The sequence below is a fragment of the Macrobrachium rosenbergii genome, chromosome 5 (genome assembly GCF_040412425.1).
Source record: "Macrobrachium rosenbergii isolate ZJJX-2024 chromosome 5, ASM4041242v1, whole genome shotgun sequence".
Taxonomy (NCBI): Eukaryota; Metazoa; Arthropoda; class Malacostraca; order Decapoda; family Palaemonidae; genus Macrobrachium; species Macrobrachium rosenbergii.
The window spans coordinates 54,996,494-55,016,493 of record NC_089745.1 but is presented as its reverse complement, the minus strand read 5'-3'; the positions used below and the strand labels follow the sequence as shown (position 1 = coordinate 55,016,493).

Genomic DNA, 20,000 nt, shown 5'->3' with positions numbered 1-20,000 from the left:
TTCAAGTTTTAGTTTTTCGTTGCTTCTCTTCATTTCCATTTGTATTTGCAGTATCTCATGTTACAGTGTTATTTGCTTACCAAATTTTTGTGCATGAGTGTTCAAGCATGACTACCTTTCTCTTGGATTGTTTAGTATGATTGTGAGCATTTTACAATGGTACATAGATCATTTCTGTAGTTTTTCATGATTCGGTCATATTTTACATATTTAAACAAACTTGCCATTTGACAGTCCATGGAAAGTGTTTTTGACAGCTAGTATCCAAAGATTTTGAATGTTGGTATGACCAGTTGTTTTAATTATTACATTAATATAGTGTACTTTCATGTACCTTTAACCATGCTTTGTGGTCTAAATATTTTTTGCAATAACTTTTTTCATATAAAATCCATATTTGCTATATGCCTTATATATAAATTGCCTATTTTTAATATCTAGACTGGCGGTGACAACCTTGGTAAGCCATTACTCTAGCCACCTTTAGAGATCTTTCTTGGCCAGTGTGTGTAACCATTCAATCGTGTGTCCACCTGCTCCCATTCCCATCATTTTCTTCCCAATTGAGTATGAAAGGAAAAAGTGTTCATTCCCTGTCAAGTTGGAAAAAACTAGGAATGGGAGGTTATTTCAGGGAAGCAGTTGGGAAAAAGGGGAAAGGGACTTGTAGAAGATATGTTATCTCCTTAGTCCTTTTAAAAAAATTCATCTACATAGAATTTCATTCACGTCACGGTAGGTTCCTTCCATTCATAATCTGTCGTCCCCTCATCGCCTACATCATTTTCTTGACGTATGTTAGTTATTCTTATTATTCTGATCCTTGCTTTATTACCCGTTGTGCCATCTCAACCTTCTTTCCTTCTATTCTCTCTAACTCTTGGCCTAATTCCAAAGCTGTGAATGAGTAGTTCTATGCCGCAGTGCCTGACCTGTCCCCGTCCTTTTTGTGGCCCCCTCAAAAGCTCATCGCCACCCTTACCTTTGACCCTTTTCGACAAATCAGCAGAGGTCGTAGCATTGTCCCTTGTGGGGACGCGTCGCCTGGTAGCCAACACCGAATATAAAGACGATAAATGGAGAGTTATTTTCATTTTGATATGTTTTGATGTCACCTGCATTTTTTCCTGATATTAGTGTTCGATAGATGCTATAAACATCATAGTTCAGTTTTCCTTTTGTTAGAAAAAAAAGGAGTTTTATTAGTACTTTTATGATGTCACTTTTTATTGCGTAGGCGATAGATTTTGATTTGCCTTTTGCTATGGTGGTGATGGTAGTGTTGGGTGCCGGGTGGTGCTTGAATAGTGGTGGCGGTGGTGGTGGGGTATGATTGCGAGTGAGCCTGATTTTTGTTGCTTGGTTTTGTGTGAGCGTGTTTGCTTGTGTGTGTGGATGCTTGTTTGAACAATGAATTTTTTTTAAGTCAGTTGTGTGTGTGTGTGTCTGTGTGTGTGTGTGTGTGAAGTGGCATGAAGGTGCCTCTGGAGTGGTAGCTTAGACTCTGTTTTTATTTGTGTGGTTGCATTTGGAATAGAATCAATTAGTAGCAGAAATAGTTGTAGTAGTAGTATTAGTAGCAGTAGTAGTAGCAATAGTCGTGGTAGTAGTAGTAGTAGTAGTGGGCCGGCCGGTGTGGTTCACCATGTGACGTCGTCCTTCCTCTCTCTCTTGCAGACCCTACCCGGAGAGTGCCTGCCAATCACGTGACACTCCAGCCAGCCAGCTTGCTTCTTGAATCCTCCACACCTGCCAGCCACACCACCACCACCTTTTGACCATATATATTCTACCCACACGCTCTCGCTTATATATATCTATATATATATATAAATATACAAAAAACAAAAACCGTCCTGGACAATCGTGGTTTGCTTTTACTCCTGAGGCTTTATTGCTGTCTGTGTGGGCTTAATATCTCTTTATATATATATATATGTCGGTGTAGAGGGTAATGTGGTTAGCTAAGTGACGAGCTGAAAGTAAATTACATGATTTTATATATATAAATTAAAAAGTAAGAAAAGGAAAGGAAAAAAGAGAAAGAAAAAGATAGAAATTAAGGAAACCAAAGAAAAAGCGAAAGAGTGCGTGTGCGCCCGGAACCTGGCAGCTTCCTCCGATACATTTTAAACGTCAGAAAGAAAATCCCAAACCTGCCATCAACCATCAATCCTTCTACTTGTACTACTACTTCTTCATTACCACACAGCACTTGACTGGACTGCTGTGGTGCCGCTGCTGTCGCTGCCGCCGCCGCTGCTGCTGCTGTCCTTCCTGCCCTCCTCCTCTTGCTTGCCCCACTCTTGGTATCAAGAGCTTTTGTTGGAGGTGACAGAGAGACTCCCTTCGGAGTCTCAACAACCGGCCAGCTGGATCCTACGGTTGGAGCCGCGCACAGCGCTCCCTACAGCACCCCCATGGTCAGTGGGGTGCCAAACATGGCAATGGTCAATGTGAATAATTTCCTGAACGTCAAGGACTCACGTTGGCTTCAGCTCGAGGTGTGTCGCGAGTTCCAGAGGAACAAGTGTACCCGCCCAGACACCGAATGCAAGTTCGCCCATCCGCCGCCCAACGTCGAGGTCCAAAATGGACGCGTCACTGCTTGCTATGACTCCATTAAGGTAGGTCTGGCCCTTTTCTTTCTAGCATAAGTGTAGTAAAGATGACTCCCAGTGAATAGATAATTATGCTCTCCCTTTTAAATTGTTTTAATTTTTAATGCAACTCAAAATTGTAGGTTTATGAATCAAGAATTTGTATCATAAAAGCATTCTTCCTTCAGTTTTCATTGCCTCAGTTTGTGTATATGATGACCGCCCTGATTTTTGGCTGACAGTTGTATAACATTTATTATGGTAGGGAGGTAATTTATTATGTCGTGCGGAGCTGAGTTCGTCTTCTGTAACATTCATTTATACTGGAGTACGGATATTTAAAGACCTGGAAAATATTATTGACAGTACAGCACACGTTGTCCGTTCTTTATATCCCAGAAGAATAGAAAAATAAAGTTTTTAGGTGTAAGTGCGGTCGGTGAAGCTTAATTACTTGCTGGTTTTTCTGTAAAGGTTGGGTTTTATTTCACATTATTAATTTGGGAGTGAACGTGTTTTGTATGGAAGCATTTCAAGTAACTGTTAGGAATACCTACGATTTTCTTATTAGAATGATATTTTACGCCGAAGGCCAAGCACTGGGACCTATGGGGTCATTCAGCGCTGAAAGGGAAATTGAGAGTAAGAGGTTTAAAAGATGTAACAGGATGAAAACCTCGCAGTTGCACTATGAAACAATTGTTGGAAGAGGGTGGAAAGTAAGATGGAAGAAAAGATATGATTGGCGGTACAGTTATAGGAATGAAAAGGGTTGCAGCTAGGGGCCGAATGCAAAGTACTTTGAAGTAATGTCCACTGTGGATTTTCGTATTGAAAGCCATTTTGAGTAAGAAAACTTTTTTTTATTTGTAGATGCTAGGTTAAGTAAAGCTGAAGTTTAAGAGTAGTATGCAAAAATATTATTTGTTAGTGAATACTTTAAAACAGAGGATAAATTTATTTTAAAAGAAGATAATTTTAGAAAATCTTGGTATGAAAATTTTTAAATAATGATAATAAACCATTAGAAATTGGCCAGTGTAGATTAATTTTGTTTGCAAAAAGAGACTATTTTTAAATGCTCAAGTTGGTTCAACAGGCATTTAGTCAAATGCTAGCAACGTCTCTTTATGACAGTGATTAAAAAATAGTTTTGGTAAAGGTAAATTTAAGTTTTTTCAGTAGATATAATGAAGAGCTTCAAGAAAATGTTTGTTCATGAAACTTTTTGCATTTTATGGAAATTAGTTACCAGTAAATTCTTGAATTATATGAGTATTAATGGAGAAATGGTTTCAGTTTCCATTAATCGTTTGTTTATGTTCTAGTAGATTTAATTAAAATGTATATGCATGCCATATTTGCGGATAGATAGGTAACTGATGTGTGGGAATGAGAACTTAATTAAACTGGAAATATAATATAGTATTGGGTGGAAAGGAATGAAGGAATCGCGTTTCAGAATTATCTAGAACATAGATCAGCCTTACTTTGAGGTGAGGGCTCTAAAACACCTGTTTTCCCTCAGAATGGCTGCAAGAAAATTGTGGCTTATGTTTCTCGCGTCTTTTTTTTTTTTTTTTTTTCTTTGTATGATGGTTGAAGTATTATATAGATGCGTTTGACGTTGGAAGGGGAGTATTATCTATCATTTCAGTTTCACAAGTTTACCACTCAGTTGAATATTCTTAGTCGTTAAGTTTTTTTTTTTCTTATTGTATGTGCAGTGACACAAGCATTTTAAAATTTTCGACGCAATGCTAAGATATATATATAATGTGTATAAAATTGTCATTACAAGAGAAAACTCACTTCCCTCTTGTCTAATGGGCTTGATGTAGAGACGAATCTATTTAAAACAAAAGGATTTGAGGAATGGCGTAATTGCGATCCAGAGTTACAGTTGTTGTTTTAAATAACTAAAATAATGACCGTTGTTTGGACTCGTTAAAATATGCTACCACGAGAAAAAATTGAGCTCATCGTATGTGCGCTTCGTCATTACGCTCTACAAATTCCCCCATTTTTATTTTGAACTGATTAACAACCCCCACGTAAGCGGATGAAGACAGACACCAATTTTTCTCTTCCCCGCAGCTCGCTGTATGTATTTTGATATTGGGCAATGCCATTATTTAGACCTTGCATCCAGCCATTATATGAACGTTGCGCAGTGCCATGTGTTATAGGATTGCGCCGTGGCAGTGCGTTTAAAGTCCTCATTATGCAGTGGCTATCCGTCTTGATCAGGCGCCGAGGTCATGCATGTTCTTTGCATTAAATTTCTGTGTATTTATTCTCCTCTCGTTCAGATCTTATCTGCGTCATGTTTTCTTCGTAAGATGTATTGAAAAGAACGAGAGTAGATCTTATACTTTTTATACTTTTTACTATTTATGAGATTTTTTTTTGTCAGTCTTACGAGAATTAATTGTGTATCAGTTTGTTTTGATGTCGTTTGGGCTTAGGGTTATGCTTATGGAAACGCTGTGGGTGCTTATTGTACTTGCTACCATGTTAGCCTACAGCAATAGGAATTTCTTAAGTTGCTTCGACTTTATTTTAATGGGAAGGAGGATTATATTGCTATAGGACACGCATTAATGTAAGATTGTTGGATGCTGAACTCTGCATTATACATTACGAGCTTCACGTTTATGTCCTATAATTTTAAACTTCTATATAGTAAAATTAGATTATCCTTTCCTATTTAGTATGAAATACCTTGTACCTCTCTATACTGGGATGTTGTATTTGAACTTTTATTTTTATGAAGTAATATGACTTAGCGCTGCTGCATTTTAAGTGCGCCACCCTTGTGATGTTATTGGATCACTTATTATAAGCTGAACATCCAACCCCCCTTCATCACTTAAATTTCTCTCTGCCATATAATTTATCATTCTATTTTGTTTGAAGTTCCTGTTATGTATTAAGCCTCCTTTGTTATATGACAGATTTACCTCTTTCGTTATGGAGAGCAATTGAATTTACCTTTGAAAATCTGAAAGGACATCGCGGTTCCGAAGGCGTCTTTATGCAGCGCTGTTGATTGTTTGATTTGGTCTGTTTTTTCAGCGGAGTATCTCAGACCCAAGAGGTCTTTTGAAAATTCTATCATCTCTATTTATTCAGCGATCAGTGTGGCCGCGTAATTGACTATGCATCGGGGCTTTGAAATACTGGCACCGTCTGCCATGGAATGTTTCGGATAAAAGCTTTCAATCGGAGAGAGAGTGAGAGAGATTTACCCGTGGGCTCGCGTAGATCCCCTGAAGGTTGACGGAATTGATTAGGTTGTTAATTGTACTTTCTCTCTCTCTCACTCTCTCTCTCTCTATATATATATATATATATATATATATATATATATATATATATATATATATATATATATATATATATAAAATATGTGTGTATATATATATATATATATATATATATATATATAATAAAATATGTGTGTGGGGTGCGCATGGTGGTGCCATAGCGTAGTGCTAGAGTATTTGCCTCGCACTCAGTTCCGACCAGGTCACCCAGCTGGGAATGGGTACCAGCGTTAGCTTGGGTCAAGAAAAGGGTCATAGGGTTGAGCACCCTCATGCGTGCTGACTTGTTGATAACCAGAAGTCTCCACCCTTTTTCGCCACCCCATCTCAATGGGGAAAGGAAGTAATGTATAAGAGAAACTTATGTGTGTATGCGCGTGCGTTGATAGGTTACTTATTTTCATAGTAAGTTATCTGTTGTTGCAAAGTGCAGTATAGTACCTGAAAAGAAATAAATTGCGCTTGCTTAACTCAAGTTTATAAAATTACTAAAAAAATTAAACTTGGATTTTTGGTGATAGTTAAAGTGTTTGACAAATGAGAAAATGCAGCTAACACGAGTTATCAGTGTTTGATCAAAAGACAGTTAAATTTAGTAATGAGAAGCGTTAATGTAGAAGCACACACGGACATCTCTGGAATTCTTTAGCTTTTAGTTTTCAAGCTATGCTGTTTTCCAGCTTTTTATTGACGTAACCTAGATGAAAGTTACTATAATAACGGATTTATCATGACCCATTATTTGTTTTGCACTAATGGTGTGTGTTCGTTCATTTCGTTGATGGAGGATTTTTTAGCGTAATAATGGAAAACTTGAAAATTCATACTTTAAATGAACAAAGAAAGTACTTTTCTCGTATTGCAGGGTTTACGTAGAACGTGTCTATGCTCACGAAAAAAATACACATTTATATCGATTATGACTTTTTTATTAATTTAGTTACTGTAATCCATAATCTTGTTCCTCGCCGGCTTTTGAGTTTTTGACGGAGAGATGGATGCATTCGTTGGACTGATAAGCATTAGTTGTAGGCTATGTTGCCATCTGTAGAATAATGACATGGAATGTCGTTACGGGATATACTTCTCGTAAATTATTTTCCATGAATGTTTTTTAGCGCTTCTTGTATCAGAGGCAAGCGGGCGGTAGATTCTCTCTCTCTCTCTCTCTCTCTCTCTCTCTCTCTCTCTCTCTCTCTCTCTCTCTCTCTCTCTCCGAGCTTGCAAACTGAGTGACTAGTGTTCGGTTTTCGAAACGGACAGGGAAGGCGCGTTCCCTGAATCCAGCGAATTACTTAACTTTTATTTATTTTTTGTTTTCAACCGTTTTGGGTTGCAGCTTGGATGAAAAGAGAAAGAAGATGGAAAAAATACCAGACGGGAACGTTCATGATGATGATGGAAAATGTTTATTGCGCATTGAAAATGCATAGCATCCAAACCGAACGGCCTTGATGTAGTCTTTATTCCATCTGGATGAAACCACTCGTAAGATAAGATATTCTTTCATATATCTGCGAAATTTGCGAGCCCTTGCAGTTACAAGTCCAGCTTAACCAAAATATGTACACATTCTTTCCGGAACATGAATATAAGATAGCTTGAAGTTATCGAGTGCAGTGGTATTGCCATTTCTTTTGCGAATGAGTCAGTAACTGCGTTTCATTTGATGGATAATGGCAAATGGTAGTGATATCAATATACCCTGTCTAAATATAGAGGACTGATGAGAGAGAAAGAGAGCTACTTGGTCATACAATCCTGTATGTTATTTTACTCGCTCTTTCCTCTTTTTTTTTTTTTATTTATGCCGCTTGTGTGTTAAGTTTGAGTCATGTGCCAGCAGTATGTTTTTATTTTATTATTTTGTTTTATTTTATTTTATTTTTTTGGAATTGGTGGCATTGAAGTCAGTGACCAAGATTATTATGTTAGAGCAAAAAAAAAAAAATCTTGACGATAACGACTGAAGAAAACAGAAAAGAATCAAATTTAGAGTGAGTGTGGAATGTAGCTCCTCGTTACTCATGCTTCCCTTACTCTCTCCCCCACCGCAGTCTAGCATCCCTACAGCCTCCTTCCACCCACACTATAATGTCACATTATTGTTGGCAGTAGCCAATTTGATGGAATGTAAAGAGCGACTGCTAAGAATATTTTGCTCATAGCTTTTTTTTCCATTTCAGTGTTTATCGTAACCCATTTTGGCGCTTTACATTCAGCCTTCAACGAGATGTATCCATATTACACCGTTGAGCATTAAAAGCAGGAGATTTCTTTTCCAACGTGACAAGGGCTAATGTATTGAAACATTGTACATTCTAGACATTCGGTGAATAGGCAGAAAGGAATTTTCATATGTTTAAGACGTTACGAGTATTTTGTAGAAGAACATTTTATATTATATTTTTTATTTCCCTTTGGATCAGAAACGGTGTAAACGTTGTTATAGCAAGGCTTTGTTTACCGACGTGGAAAGGAAAGCAATCTCAAAGGAGATTTAACCCTTTATGAACGGCAGAGGCTGTGTTCAGTGATGTCTCGTCTCTCTCTTCGAATTTTGTATGTTAATTGTTTTATTTGGATATTGATTTCTTTAATCCTTTGTATTGCATTAAGTTTGTAATGGAATTTCACACACAAAATGCTTTAAATGTGAATGCGTTAGGGCTTTTTTTTTTGCAGACATTAGCATGCGGTGAACACGAGTATGTATTAGTTCAGCCATAAGTAAGAATTTAACGTAAGATTGAAAAGAACGGAGGTGGTGGCTGGTTGTTTTATTATAAAAAAAAATAAAAATTGTCCCAGGACGATTTGATGATGGCTTTCCAGATACGACAGAATGATGCTACATTCCCCCGTTCTCTCTCTCTCTCTCTCTCTCTCTCTCTCTCTCTCTCTCTCTCTCTCTCTCTCTCTTACACAGTGTAATTATAACAGTGACAGTGAAATAGCGGAACGGCATCTTCTAGCCGTATTACCTTAGAATCGCAATTTCCTCGGTGTAAGACAAGACAAGTAGGTGTGGGTGCTCTCTCTCTCTCTCTCTCTCTCTCTCTCTCTCTCTCTCTCTCTCTCTCTCTCTCTCTCTCTCTCTCTCGTCAAGATATATTACCGATACAAAAAGCATATGACTTATCAAGTTGCCTCATCCTCGTAAACAAAGAAAGAATGAAAAAAATGTCACGGTAAGTGAAAATGAGGTTAAGGTTTGTAGACGGAACGAACCAGAAACCGCTCTTGTATAATGATAATTATGAGAACAAGGACGCTGGGAAGACAGTGATTTTGACGGAGTACCTGCGTGAGAGAGGGAAAGTATTAATATAGTAATTGGCGTCTGGAGCCCCCAGACGAAAATTAAGCTTTAGGAGGAACCTTAGGGTGGAGGTCGGAGGATGTTGAGGGGAAGAGGGTTGGAAGGAGCGGTGGGGGGAGAGGAGCAGGCGACAAGGAAGTGGCTAATGTGGATAATAATGGCTGTAACTTAAGCCTCCACGCGCCGACTTGCTTCGAAACCCATGGTTGATCATGTCAGGTAGAGAGAGAAGAGGAGGAATCAGGGGACATGCAAAGAGGAAGCGTACGATCCGTGAGAGGGGAAGCGAGCGAGCGAGCCAGCCAGCCAGCGAGCTCTATCTACACTGCAATTGCGATTTAATTATTTATGGGAAAGTCATGAGAAATGAATGAAATTGAATGATAGACGACGCCACCTGGATTGGATGTTCGGGAACCCGATCTAATTTAACTCGCACACATAATGCACATATCCTTGTAAACATCCTGTTGGGAAATTGTACGTTGAGGGTAATGATTTTTCAGCGTACCCTGCACATCCTCCTCTTCCTTGTAAGTCATTTTTCCCATCCCGCGCGGCAATTTCTTAGTTCTGTCATCTCCATTTATAGTGTGTACGCCTTGTTTATCTAGTTACTGGATGTGTTCACGTTCATTATCGCACAGGGGCAGCCGTACGTACAAATATTTACTTTTGTTTGTATATATTTTAATAAGTAATTTCACAATGAATATGTATATAAAACGGAAATTGGCGTTAACATGTATTTGGCTTTCTCTCTTCTTGCCACTTTCTTTGTTGCTTCTTTCTTGTAAATTGCATTTCCTACTTCCGTTCCTCTCGGTTTCTTTCCTGCTACTCCTGCTCCTCGCTCTTTACTGCATCCCTCCTCCTCCTCCTCCTCCTCCTCCTCCTCCTCCTCCTCCTCCTCCTCCTCCTCCTCCTCCTCCTCCTCCTCCTCCTCCTCCTCCTCCTTCTTCACGCCCAATGAGCATCACAATAATCGTCCATCATCATCATGTGTGTTATTTACGTAGCTTAAACTGTTTAATATTCGGAAAGTATAGAGCGCTGGCTCATCATGCGATAAAAAAAGAACTGCTTATTAGCGAAAATCCCACTTCATTATTGCTATTATTATTCTTTTCTGTTAACGGTATCTCTTCCTTTCTTTCTTTCCTTTTTTTTTTTATCTCCCTTCATTGCCCCCCCCCCTTTTTTTTGTGAATTTTTGCGTCAGAATCTCGTTATTAATGTTTTCCTTAGTATGCTTTTCTGTCCTTTTTCCCCCTACTATCTGACATGCCTTCATAAGGAAATGTAATAGTTTACTAAGCATCTCCAACCCTTCTTTGGAACTTTAGTTTCTTCTCTCATTTGTATTGGTTATCTTAAACAAGCCAGCGTGTGTTGTGTAAAATTACAAATTGTTTCGGGCAAAAGAGGAATTAATGAAGGGGTTTTTTTGTATCGGGTTAAGGAAGTTTTTAATTAATTCGTGAAAGTTGGCTTTTTGGATTTAGAATTCATTTATGAAAGTATATTCATTTTGCCAGATAGCACGTCATGTTAATGATATTTAGTGAATTATAGTTATTCAGGAGGGGATGTTCTTCTTTTTGTAATTATGCACGAATGTTCAGAGACATGGAATTTATGCAAGCCGTATGTGTTACATGTGACTGTTCTATAAATTTAATGTGGGGAATTTTTTTGAATATTGTATATTACTTACACGGATATCACTCTCTCTATCTTATTATATAATATATATATACTATGTATACACATACACACATATATGTATATATACAGGGTATATAGAGTATAATTTATATATACATACATATATATATACAGTATAGTACTGGAGGAGTTACTGAAATTTCTGAGTTTCTACTTTAATCCTGTAAAAATTGGGGAAAAAATTATGAATATTCCTCAAGCGTTTTGATGTCAGTCCAGTAAGTTGTAGGCAGTGTTTGTCTAATGGTGTTTACCCAGAATAGCTACTTGGTTGAGCATACACACCCAACACTTGCCGTGTAAAGATCTCTTAGTTTACTTTACTCATTTATATAGTTTGTACATTTATTTTGATTTTTACTTAGTGATGAGAAGGATTAGAATTTACATCTGACTTCCGGAAGGGGTCATTAACTGTTTAAAATGCGATTGGTTTCAGTGCAGTTTGGTATTTAGCGAAGGAAATTGTAAGGTGAATATAAATGTCAGTTTTGTGCGATGAATACCGGAATCCATTTGGAGTTTTCTGAAAGTGAAAAGATTTTTTTTTTTTCTTGCTTTAAGCAATCGGTTTCTAAAGGTGGCAGTCGATTTTGGTATGTATTTAAAATTTGGAAAGACTTTTTTTTTCCGTAACGAATCCCTGACTATTTAGCTTTCATTGCGAATTTACAGTCTTGAAGTTTAGATTCGTCGATAAATTTGAAAATTCTTTTAGTGTGGTTTGACAGTAAGATATTTAATCCTATTTGGAAGAATAAGAGAATATTTGGAGGTGCTCAATTTTCAAGAGGCTTTCAGGTACCATTAACAGTAATGTCCACGAATAATGTTCTTATTTCTCCATTCTTCTTTTATTTGAAATTCAAGTGATATAATTTACATGTGTATGTGTAAGTGGATGTGTTTTTCGCATTTAAATTTCCTGCAAATAGTGGTGGTCTTATCCATTTTTTTTATCGAGGTTCTTGAAACGATGTTTGGTTGGAAGAAGTTGTCCTTTAAATTGGTTTGTTCGTGTAGAGAAGAACTGTCGTGTTACTGTGGATGATAACTTTTCTTTTTAGGGCTTTTGCTTTCTTCGATAATGTATCCGTTTTTATTGTAATCCCCTGTTTCTTTATTTCTGATTTTTTTATGGATATTTTTCCCATTGCATGTATATATATATATATATATATATATATATATATATATATATATATATATATATATATATATATATAATTTTAATATATATAAATATAATATATATTTATCTCTCTCTCTCTCTCTCTCTCTCTCTCTCTCTCTCTCTCTCTCTCTCTCTCTCTCAGTGGAATATTTTGAATCTCTTGTAAAGAATATATTACTGACGGTGGTTTATTAATTTAAAAGAACATTTTACTAATTCCTTAGTGTTTATAATATGTGATTTTTAAAGGACACGAGATTAAGGCTGTACAGATTGCATCGACATCTCAAATGCGGTCTCCGGACATTAACGTACAGTACTTAGAGAGTGGCCGAGGATCACGGCCTCACCAAGTGTTGAGCCAAGTGAAGAGAGACGAAGAGAAAGGCGATTTGCATTCTCCCTCTTTGACGGAGAGGGTCAAATGCATTATGTGGAAAGAGTCGAGCAGTTGCCTCTATATGATTTTAATTGCTTTGTGCGAGGTCGCCGTCTGGCTTCGCTAAGTGAGCGTGGCCATAGATTTCGTCTTTCTCCCGGCCCTTTTAACCCCCTTCCCCCTCTCTTCCCGCTCCGCCGCATTCCCTTTTCGATCTCCCTCTGTCATTGTGACGTGAGGGGATTGCATTAACAGGCACAAAGGTCTCTCAATTAAGACAGGGAATGGACGGCTGCACCATCGCACGGTGGTAACTGTCTTGAACGAGTTTCCGTCTGCATCTTCTCTGTTGCGTCTTATTGGCCAACCACTGAATTTTCGTCCAGACCTCTTTTCTTTGGTTTTTCTGCAGGTCTCTCTCTCTCTCTCTCTCTCTCTCTCTCTCTCTCTCTCTCTCTCTCTCTCTCTCTCCTGGGAAAGTCGTCTTTGAATATTTGGGAGACTGCGTATCATTCGTGTTAGGAAACAATCATTATGCAATTTTGTTGCTTTTACCGAAAATATTTTTGGGGGTCAGTAAATTACAGCCAAAATGAGCAAGTGCATATACCATGCATTTGCATAAACCAATCTCTCTCTGTCTCTTGATATACATATAATGTATATATTTATTTATTTATTATATGGGGTGTGTCTGTATTAAGGAAAAATTTGATATAGATATAACATGACCAGGGAAAAATTTATATTTGTGTCTAAGAGAAGACTTAGTACTACAAAATTTGGAAGCAGTTCATTGATTTGATGTATTGTTATTGACAGTGCAAGGAAAAAACGCCAATGTTCCGGGTAGAATGGTCGACTTTGAGTCCCAACCTTGACGTTGGCGGCAAAAAAGTGACCGGTAGTTTCCATTGTACACGCAGTCTGAGTTGCAATTATTTATTTCTTATTACATAGCTTTATCTCCAACTTCGTTTAGTGAATAAACCCCCCCGAATACCGTTGCTCTCACGGCTGTGTGAGTAATATTGTTATCTTGTATTTGTGAGTCTGTACTGCAGTAAAAATCCTTAGCTGTTGCTAGTGTGTGGTAAGTTTGGCTCAACATCCACACAAAAAGTATATAGGTAAATGAAAATGAAGTGGACAATTATGTATTTTCCTCCTGCGAACTAGGTGGTCAATCTCCTATGGTCGGAGGAATCGGCATCGCAAGGTGGGTGGTGGGTGTTCTCTCTCAAGTGCTTCAATGCCGCAGCAGTGAACTTTAGGTATCGTCTTTCACTGCACCACCAAAGATTGTGTATGGTATATAGGGCAAGAAAACAAGACTTCTCACTTAACACTGATGGATCTCTCTCTCTCTCTCTCTCTCTCTCTCTCTCTCTCTCTCTCTCTCACACACACACACACACACACACACACACACACACACACACACACACACACACACAGTCAAAACATTCGTGACGCGGGACCATGTGTAATGTGTGGAAATAATTTCATATAATTATTTCTCTTCAGTTTTTCTGTTTACTTCCACGTGTGTATGTTAAAGGATAGGTAGTCATAATTTAACGGTAGACAAGAGTGGTTAGAATGGCATCCATTACATCAATCCAACCGTAGACAATTAAAAGAAAAAAAAAAGAAAAGAAAAAAGGAATATGTGGCAGAGGGGTTGGGGAGGAGCGGATATGTGGAATCCCTCGCATAACCTATCGTCCTTCTTTCACCTTGTCGCCTTGTTGATAGGGGCTAACACACACACAAACACTCTCTCTCGTCCCCATAGCACCCCTAAGAAGGATTGATCTCCCCAGTTCCCCCTTACATCAAGCCCCATCTTTCCCTCGGTGGCTCGATAATACATTGCCTGATGGCCTGACCTACAGTGTCCTGTCGTCTAGCCTGCTCTCTCGGACTTGTCAGCCAGTTGTCAGTCTCGTGGTTTTCTCATTTGCTTAACACTGATCTCTCATAAATCTTCCATCTATGCATATTTGCAAAAAGTGAGAGAAGAGAATGTACGTCACATTTTCTTGCGTTAACCGTGATTGACTTTCGTCTGTAACTCTCTTGACGTGTCGCTGCACGAGTCGACCTTTCTTCATTTAATTTATAATTTGATATTAAAGACATGTCCAAATAGCATAGTTAATCGAGATAAGTAACGGCAGCACAGAAATCCCGAATCGCCTCTCTATTCCCCATTATAGAATGCTACATGGGTAGCCTTTTGGAAATGACACCGGTTTCATTGTCTAAGGTTTATTTAGTCACCCGGAAAAGGTCTTTAGAATGAACAATACAAGTGTCCTTTTGTATTAGGAAACACACACACCACGGTCACACATACACACACATAAAAATATACACACACGTGTTGAATTGATGAATGGAGACCAGGTAGGCAAGGTTTCTGGGAACGTCTTGCTCTCATACAAAATGAGTGACGCTGAATACTTGCTTTTGTTGTTGCTGTTTTTGAGCCCCGCTTTCTAAAGGTTAGCGGCTGCTGTTCGTAGTTGAACGGCGTTTGGTTATTTAATCTTATGTCTATGCATGTGGTATCGTTGTTTTTAGTGTAGCTTCCTCGTGCAAGAGTTTAGCAACGTCTATGCATATGGTATCGTTGTTTTTTGTGTAGCTTCCTCGTGCAAGAGTTTATTGCTAAAGGGTTAAACATCCAGAGAGTATATATAATGAACCTCATTGGAAATTTGACTTTCCTTCGTAACCAGTAGAGTGTGTAAATTTTATTTATTTTACTAGGTCATCATTTCATTTAATAACGTCGTGGATTAAAATCAACAAATGGATGATTTCTTTATTTCAGGGGAGTTTTCAGTCAATCAAAGCAACATCACTTTGACTTCATGAGAAGTTCAGAGGTACCGGTAATTAAACAAATGTTACGATATTATTGGATGTATAAAATCGGGTATTCTGTAACTTTCTTTCCGCCTGTTATGTTTTTATCGTGTATCGTTTTATTATTATGTTTCTCTCCTCCAAATCCTTCTCTGTGGCTGCGATTGCCTGAAAACATCTTGTAGGCTTACGAGACCCTCTTCCTCGTAGCTTCCTACTTCGCTTAGCCTTCGGTCTTTCAGATTTGTTTTACTTTATTGCCTCCGCCATTGCGCGGCCGATTGATTACATACTGAGCCTTTTCTGTCTTCTTTGACTTTTATTAACGATATTATTCACTATGTTTTCTGTTTTTTAGGGCTGTGGGGAGTCTTTCCTGCCATTTTAAACGGTAAAGTTGTGGGAGGCAAAGACAGGAGACATGTCATAGGCCTGATCACTAGCCCTAATTTTCTCTCTCTCTCTCTCTCTCTCTCTCTCTCTCCTCCTCCTCCTCCTCCTCCTCCTCCTCCTCCTCCTCCTCCTCCTCCTCCTCCTCCTCCTCCTCCTCCTCCTCCTCCTCCCTGGATTCGTCTTTTCATAGTTCATGAAATTCGTCCACGTTTTATTTAATATACATATATTTAAAGTTAAAGTCTTAACATACAGATATATATATATATATATATATCACATGCTATCTCCGAAATGTTCAAGAATTTTGCTTTGACTACTTGTTTGAAAAGCGGAGATGAATATGGCCAGAAAAAATATAAAGTTTGACGTCATAATTGGGCAAATGTATGCCCATTGGAAAACCGCAGTGATAATTCAATAGTTTTGGGCGAGAATTCTTAGAATTTCAGGTGTGCTAGATTCCAGGATCTGTCAGCACGGAAGGGGCCGTTCTGTATTTCTTAAAAATATATTTGCTCTCCCAGTTTACTGATCTTTATTAAATCTGTTATTACACTCTTCTTCTCTCTTATCTTTGGTTTTCAGATTTCAAGACATATAGAAAGGAATTCATCAAAAATGCATCACAGCGCAGTGTTAAAGATGGAATAATATTGAAGTTGATGTACCGTTATCGTCGAGTGGACTCCCTTTAAACGGCTGCCCCTTCCCCTCCCTCCCTTGTCCTCTCCCCCTCTTTTTTTTTTTTTTTTTTTTTTTTTTTTCAAGTCTGTGAGGGGACCTTATACCCGTGATTTACAATAACCTTTGAAGAGGAGGGTTTAGAGTAGTATAGTCGCCCTCATCGGCTAACCTTTATTGTGACCATTTGGTTCTCTCTCTCTCTCTCTCTCTCTCTCTCTCTCTCTCTCTGTGTGTGTGTATGTGTGTGTTAAACTTGCGAGAGTAAATATGACCATCTTGAGCAGTATTTATAGGCAGAAGATCAATGAATACTTATCAGATAAGGTTCCTACCCCCTCCCCATTTTTTCTTCTAACCCTCACCAAGAGGGTGATGTTATCGAGGTTACTGTGTAGGATTTTGGTGTATTGGTCCTTTTTTTTTTTTTTTGTGGTTTAGTTGAGCGGAATATGGGTGGAGTAAGAGAGAGAGAGAGAGAGAGAGACAGACAGACAGACAGCACTGAAGGGTAGAGAGGGTGAGAAAATAACCCTATTGCCGTGTCACAAAGATCAGTTCTTGTTGGGGTTTAAGGAAGAGATGGTAGGTTTAAGGGGGTAGGAGGGTTGTCATGGGCGTACCGTCATTGCGGCATGTGAAGTTATAGCGATAATTCTCTCTCTCTCTCTCTCTCTCTCTCTCTCTCTCTCTCTCTCTCTCTCTCTCTCTATCACTTATAAAGTAGGAATAAATTATATATTTTGCTTGCGTGGTGTTTTGTATTCACGGTTTCAACGACAAAATTATTTAGGCTTGCGCGCATTGCGTCAAAAGATTCATACATCAGACATAAAACGTACAAATCGGCGAACCACGGATCGAGACGCAATTTATGGGCTTTGGTCCCACGGTAATGGAAATCATGGGTAATGATGTTTATTTTCTCCGACGCTGTGAGTTCAGATGAATGTCAAGGGTGATCTTTCCTTCATTCAGGTCGTATGCGTGCGTTTATAATCACAGTAAGTGATATATGAATGAATATAATGCGGAAATGTAAGAGGTGGACGCAACTCTTGCTTTATTGAAGAACGGCGTACCTGCTTTAAACTGTAGACATTATAATAATTTTTAATTGAGTTATAAAATGCTGTAAATGATATGGACTTCCAACGTAGTCAGGAATGTGTTAAGAGTTTTGTGGCCAAAGAAACAAACCGAAGAAAAGAGTTTTGCAGATGTTATTAATATTATTTTGATGCACCTGGCGAAACACCGAAAAACACCGCTAGATGTGCACCAGATGACTCGAAACAGGTTACTTAAAGGAGGCAAGCTAAGCTGTCGGGAGGAAGGCTGGCAAGGTTACTTAAAGGTAAACATCCGGCGTGGAAAGGTTTACTTAAAGGTGGCGGTGATTTCGAACGCCATCATACTTAAAGTTGGTGTAAGGATCCCCAACTCCCCCTCCCCACCCACTACCACCCCCTATTACTTCTATTAATGGATGTTGATTCAAGGTGTGTTTTCTGTTGGTATACCAGGGTTGAAGGGATACGGGGCCTGGGTTGAGAAGTAAGCTTTAGGAAATTATTATTAATGATTTGGGAAACATATCGGAATAAAGTATGTGAGGAAAATATGGAAGTGAAGATAAAAAATCCAAGGTTAACTTTCAGAGCAAATGTCAGGAGGAAGGTGGAAGTAGAAATGAGTGAACAAGGGGGGAAAAATTAATTGGAAATATGAAAGTATAAGGTAAAACCCAACAGGGAAATAGTGAAAGATAAAGTAGTAAAAATCAAAAATAGGAAATGCCGGTGCGAAAATATGGAATTAAAAGAAGTTAACGAAAAGGGAAAAATTACCCAAGTTGATTTCTTCCGTTTTTATGGGTGCGATGTTACACTCCATTGGTCATTTGCATGTCTGTAAAAGTTCATTTGTGTGCTATAGACGTTATATCATACTCTAACATTCTAAAATAATGCGTTTTTTATGATTCATTTAACATAGGTATTTGCATGTTGGTACTTGGACGCATTATTAAATTTACCGAGGGATGTATGATATACATATATGTGTGTATGTATATATATATTTATGTGTGTGTGTGCGTATCACACATTAGAATGAGTGCTTGAGTTTTTGTGTAGTTGGATGTTTTAGGAAAAGTTGACTACTAAGTGGTCTTGTGGAGAGTTGTAAAGTTTGTATTGCTTCCATGAACAACGACAGATCCCCATTTTTATTATGGGTGGCTCAAGGGCTGTGTATTTTCCAGAGTTAAGTTTTTAACTGTACGCAGAAGGGACACTTCTTGTTTCATGCGATTGGGATATTATTTTGATAGAAGTTGAAAGTAGTTGGCGATTAGTTTGTTTTGCGTTTTGATGATTAATTTAGGGTTTTTAATAAGTGAAACCTGATTGAAATATTTGTTTAAAGGCCTTTGTAAAACATTAATTTACTCACTTGCAACAGAATGTTGATGGAATCGAGCTTATAAACTTTAAAAAGTTTCGACAAGCCCAAGTTGCAAACCACATTCCGATCCCTGTTTTAAAGGACTTTTGCGATGACCTTTGTCTTGCATTGTTGGTTAATTCATTGTGAATCACCTTGACATTACAGAGGCGGAAATTCTCCAGAAGATGGTAATGAAGCAGCATACACTTGAATCATGTTTAGTTAAATTACACTGATTTATTTTACTGTGGTGCAGGTGTTGATTTCGGCATCATCTATTACTCAGCAGTTCTTGGTCGCTCTTCCGTAATTGTACTTAATGTAACAGAGAGGAGAAATAGGTGCACAGGTTATTTATTTTTTTTTTAATTGTCAGACCATTTTTTAACATATCTGCTTTTTACAATATATATATATATATATATATATATATATATATATATATATATATATATATATATATATATATATATATATATATATATATATATATATATATATATATATATATTATATATATATATAGTTGTGTGTGTGTGTGTGTGTGTATGGGCGAGTTGGCAAGAGCCATAGCCATTAGGCCATTTACATCATTGCTGATATGAACAAAAAACCCACAGCATCATGACATCATGTAAAAACTTGGATTGTGGGGAAGAATTGGTTATGACAAAGGTTTGGGCTGTCGTATATGCATTCAGTATTCCCATGCATCAGCAAAATGAGTTGCAGCTGGGGTGGAAGTTGTCTTTCCTGGTCTGTAAACGTTATAATCTCCGGCATTGAATCCGTTCTTTTTTTAGATGTGCTATCTTCTGTAAATTCATATAGCTGTTTAACTGGTCATTTTAAGAATCTAATTGTAAAAGGAATACTAATGCGTACCAACGTTTAACATTATTACCCAAAGTATTATATTTGTGTGTAAAATAGTATAGGAAAGCGGTTATGGTTGGGCAAGTTGAAAATGAACGTTTCCAGAAACACACACACACACACACACACACAGAGAGAGAGAGAGAGAGAGAGAGAGAGAGAGAGAGAGAGAGGGGTAAATTTATCA

The 20,000-nt window shown here is 38.0% G+C and overlaps 1 protein-coding gene across 19 annotated transcripts in view; it reads left to right on the top strand.

The window, feature by feature from the left end:
* Positions 1 to 20,000, top strand: part of LOC136838808 (protein muscleblind-like) — a 496,719-nt gene that overhangs the window by 36,813 nt on the left and 439,906 nt on the right. For 10 of the 19 annotated variants that reach the window (XM_067104408.1, XM_067104405.1, XM_067104402.1 and 7 more), the window contains exon 2: positions 1,678 to 2,627. In XM_067104408.1, coding sequence (XP_066960509.1) covers positions 2,421 to 2,627 — 207 coding nt within the window. In that variant the 5' untranslated portion in view covers positions 1,678 to 2,420. The remainder of the gene's footprint in view (positions 1 to 1,677; positions 2,628 to 20,000) is intronic. The other 9 variants (XM_067104420.1, XM_067104407.1, XM_067104410.1 and 6 more) reach the window with 1 other exon arrangement.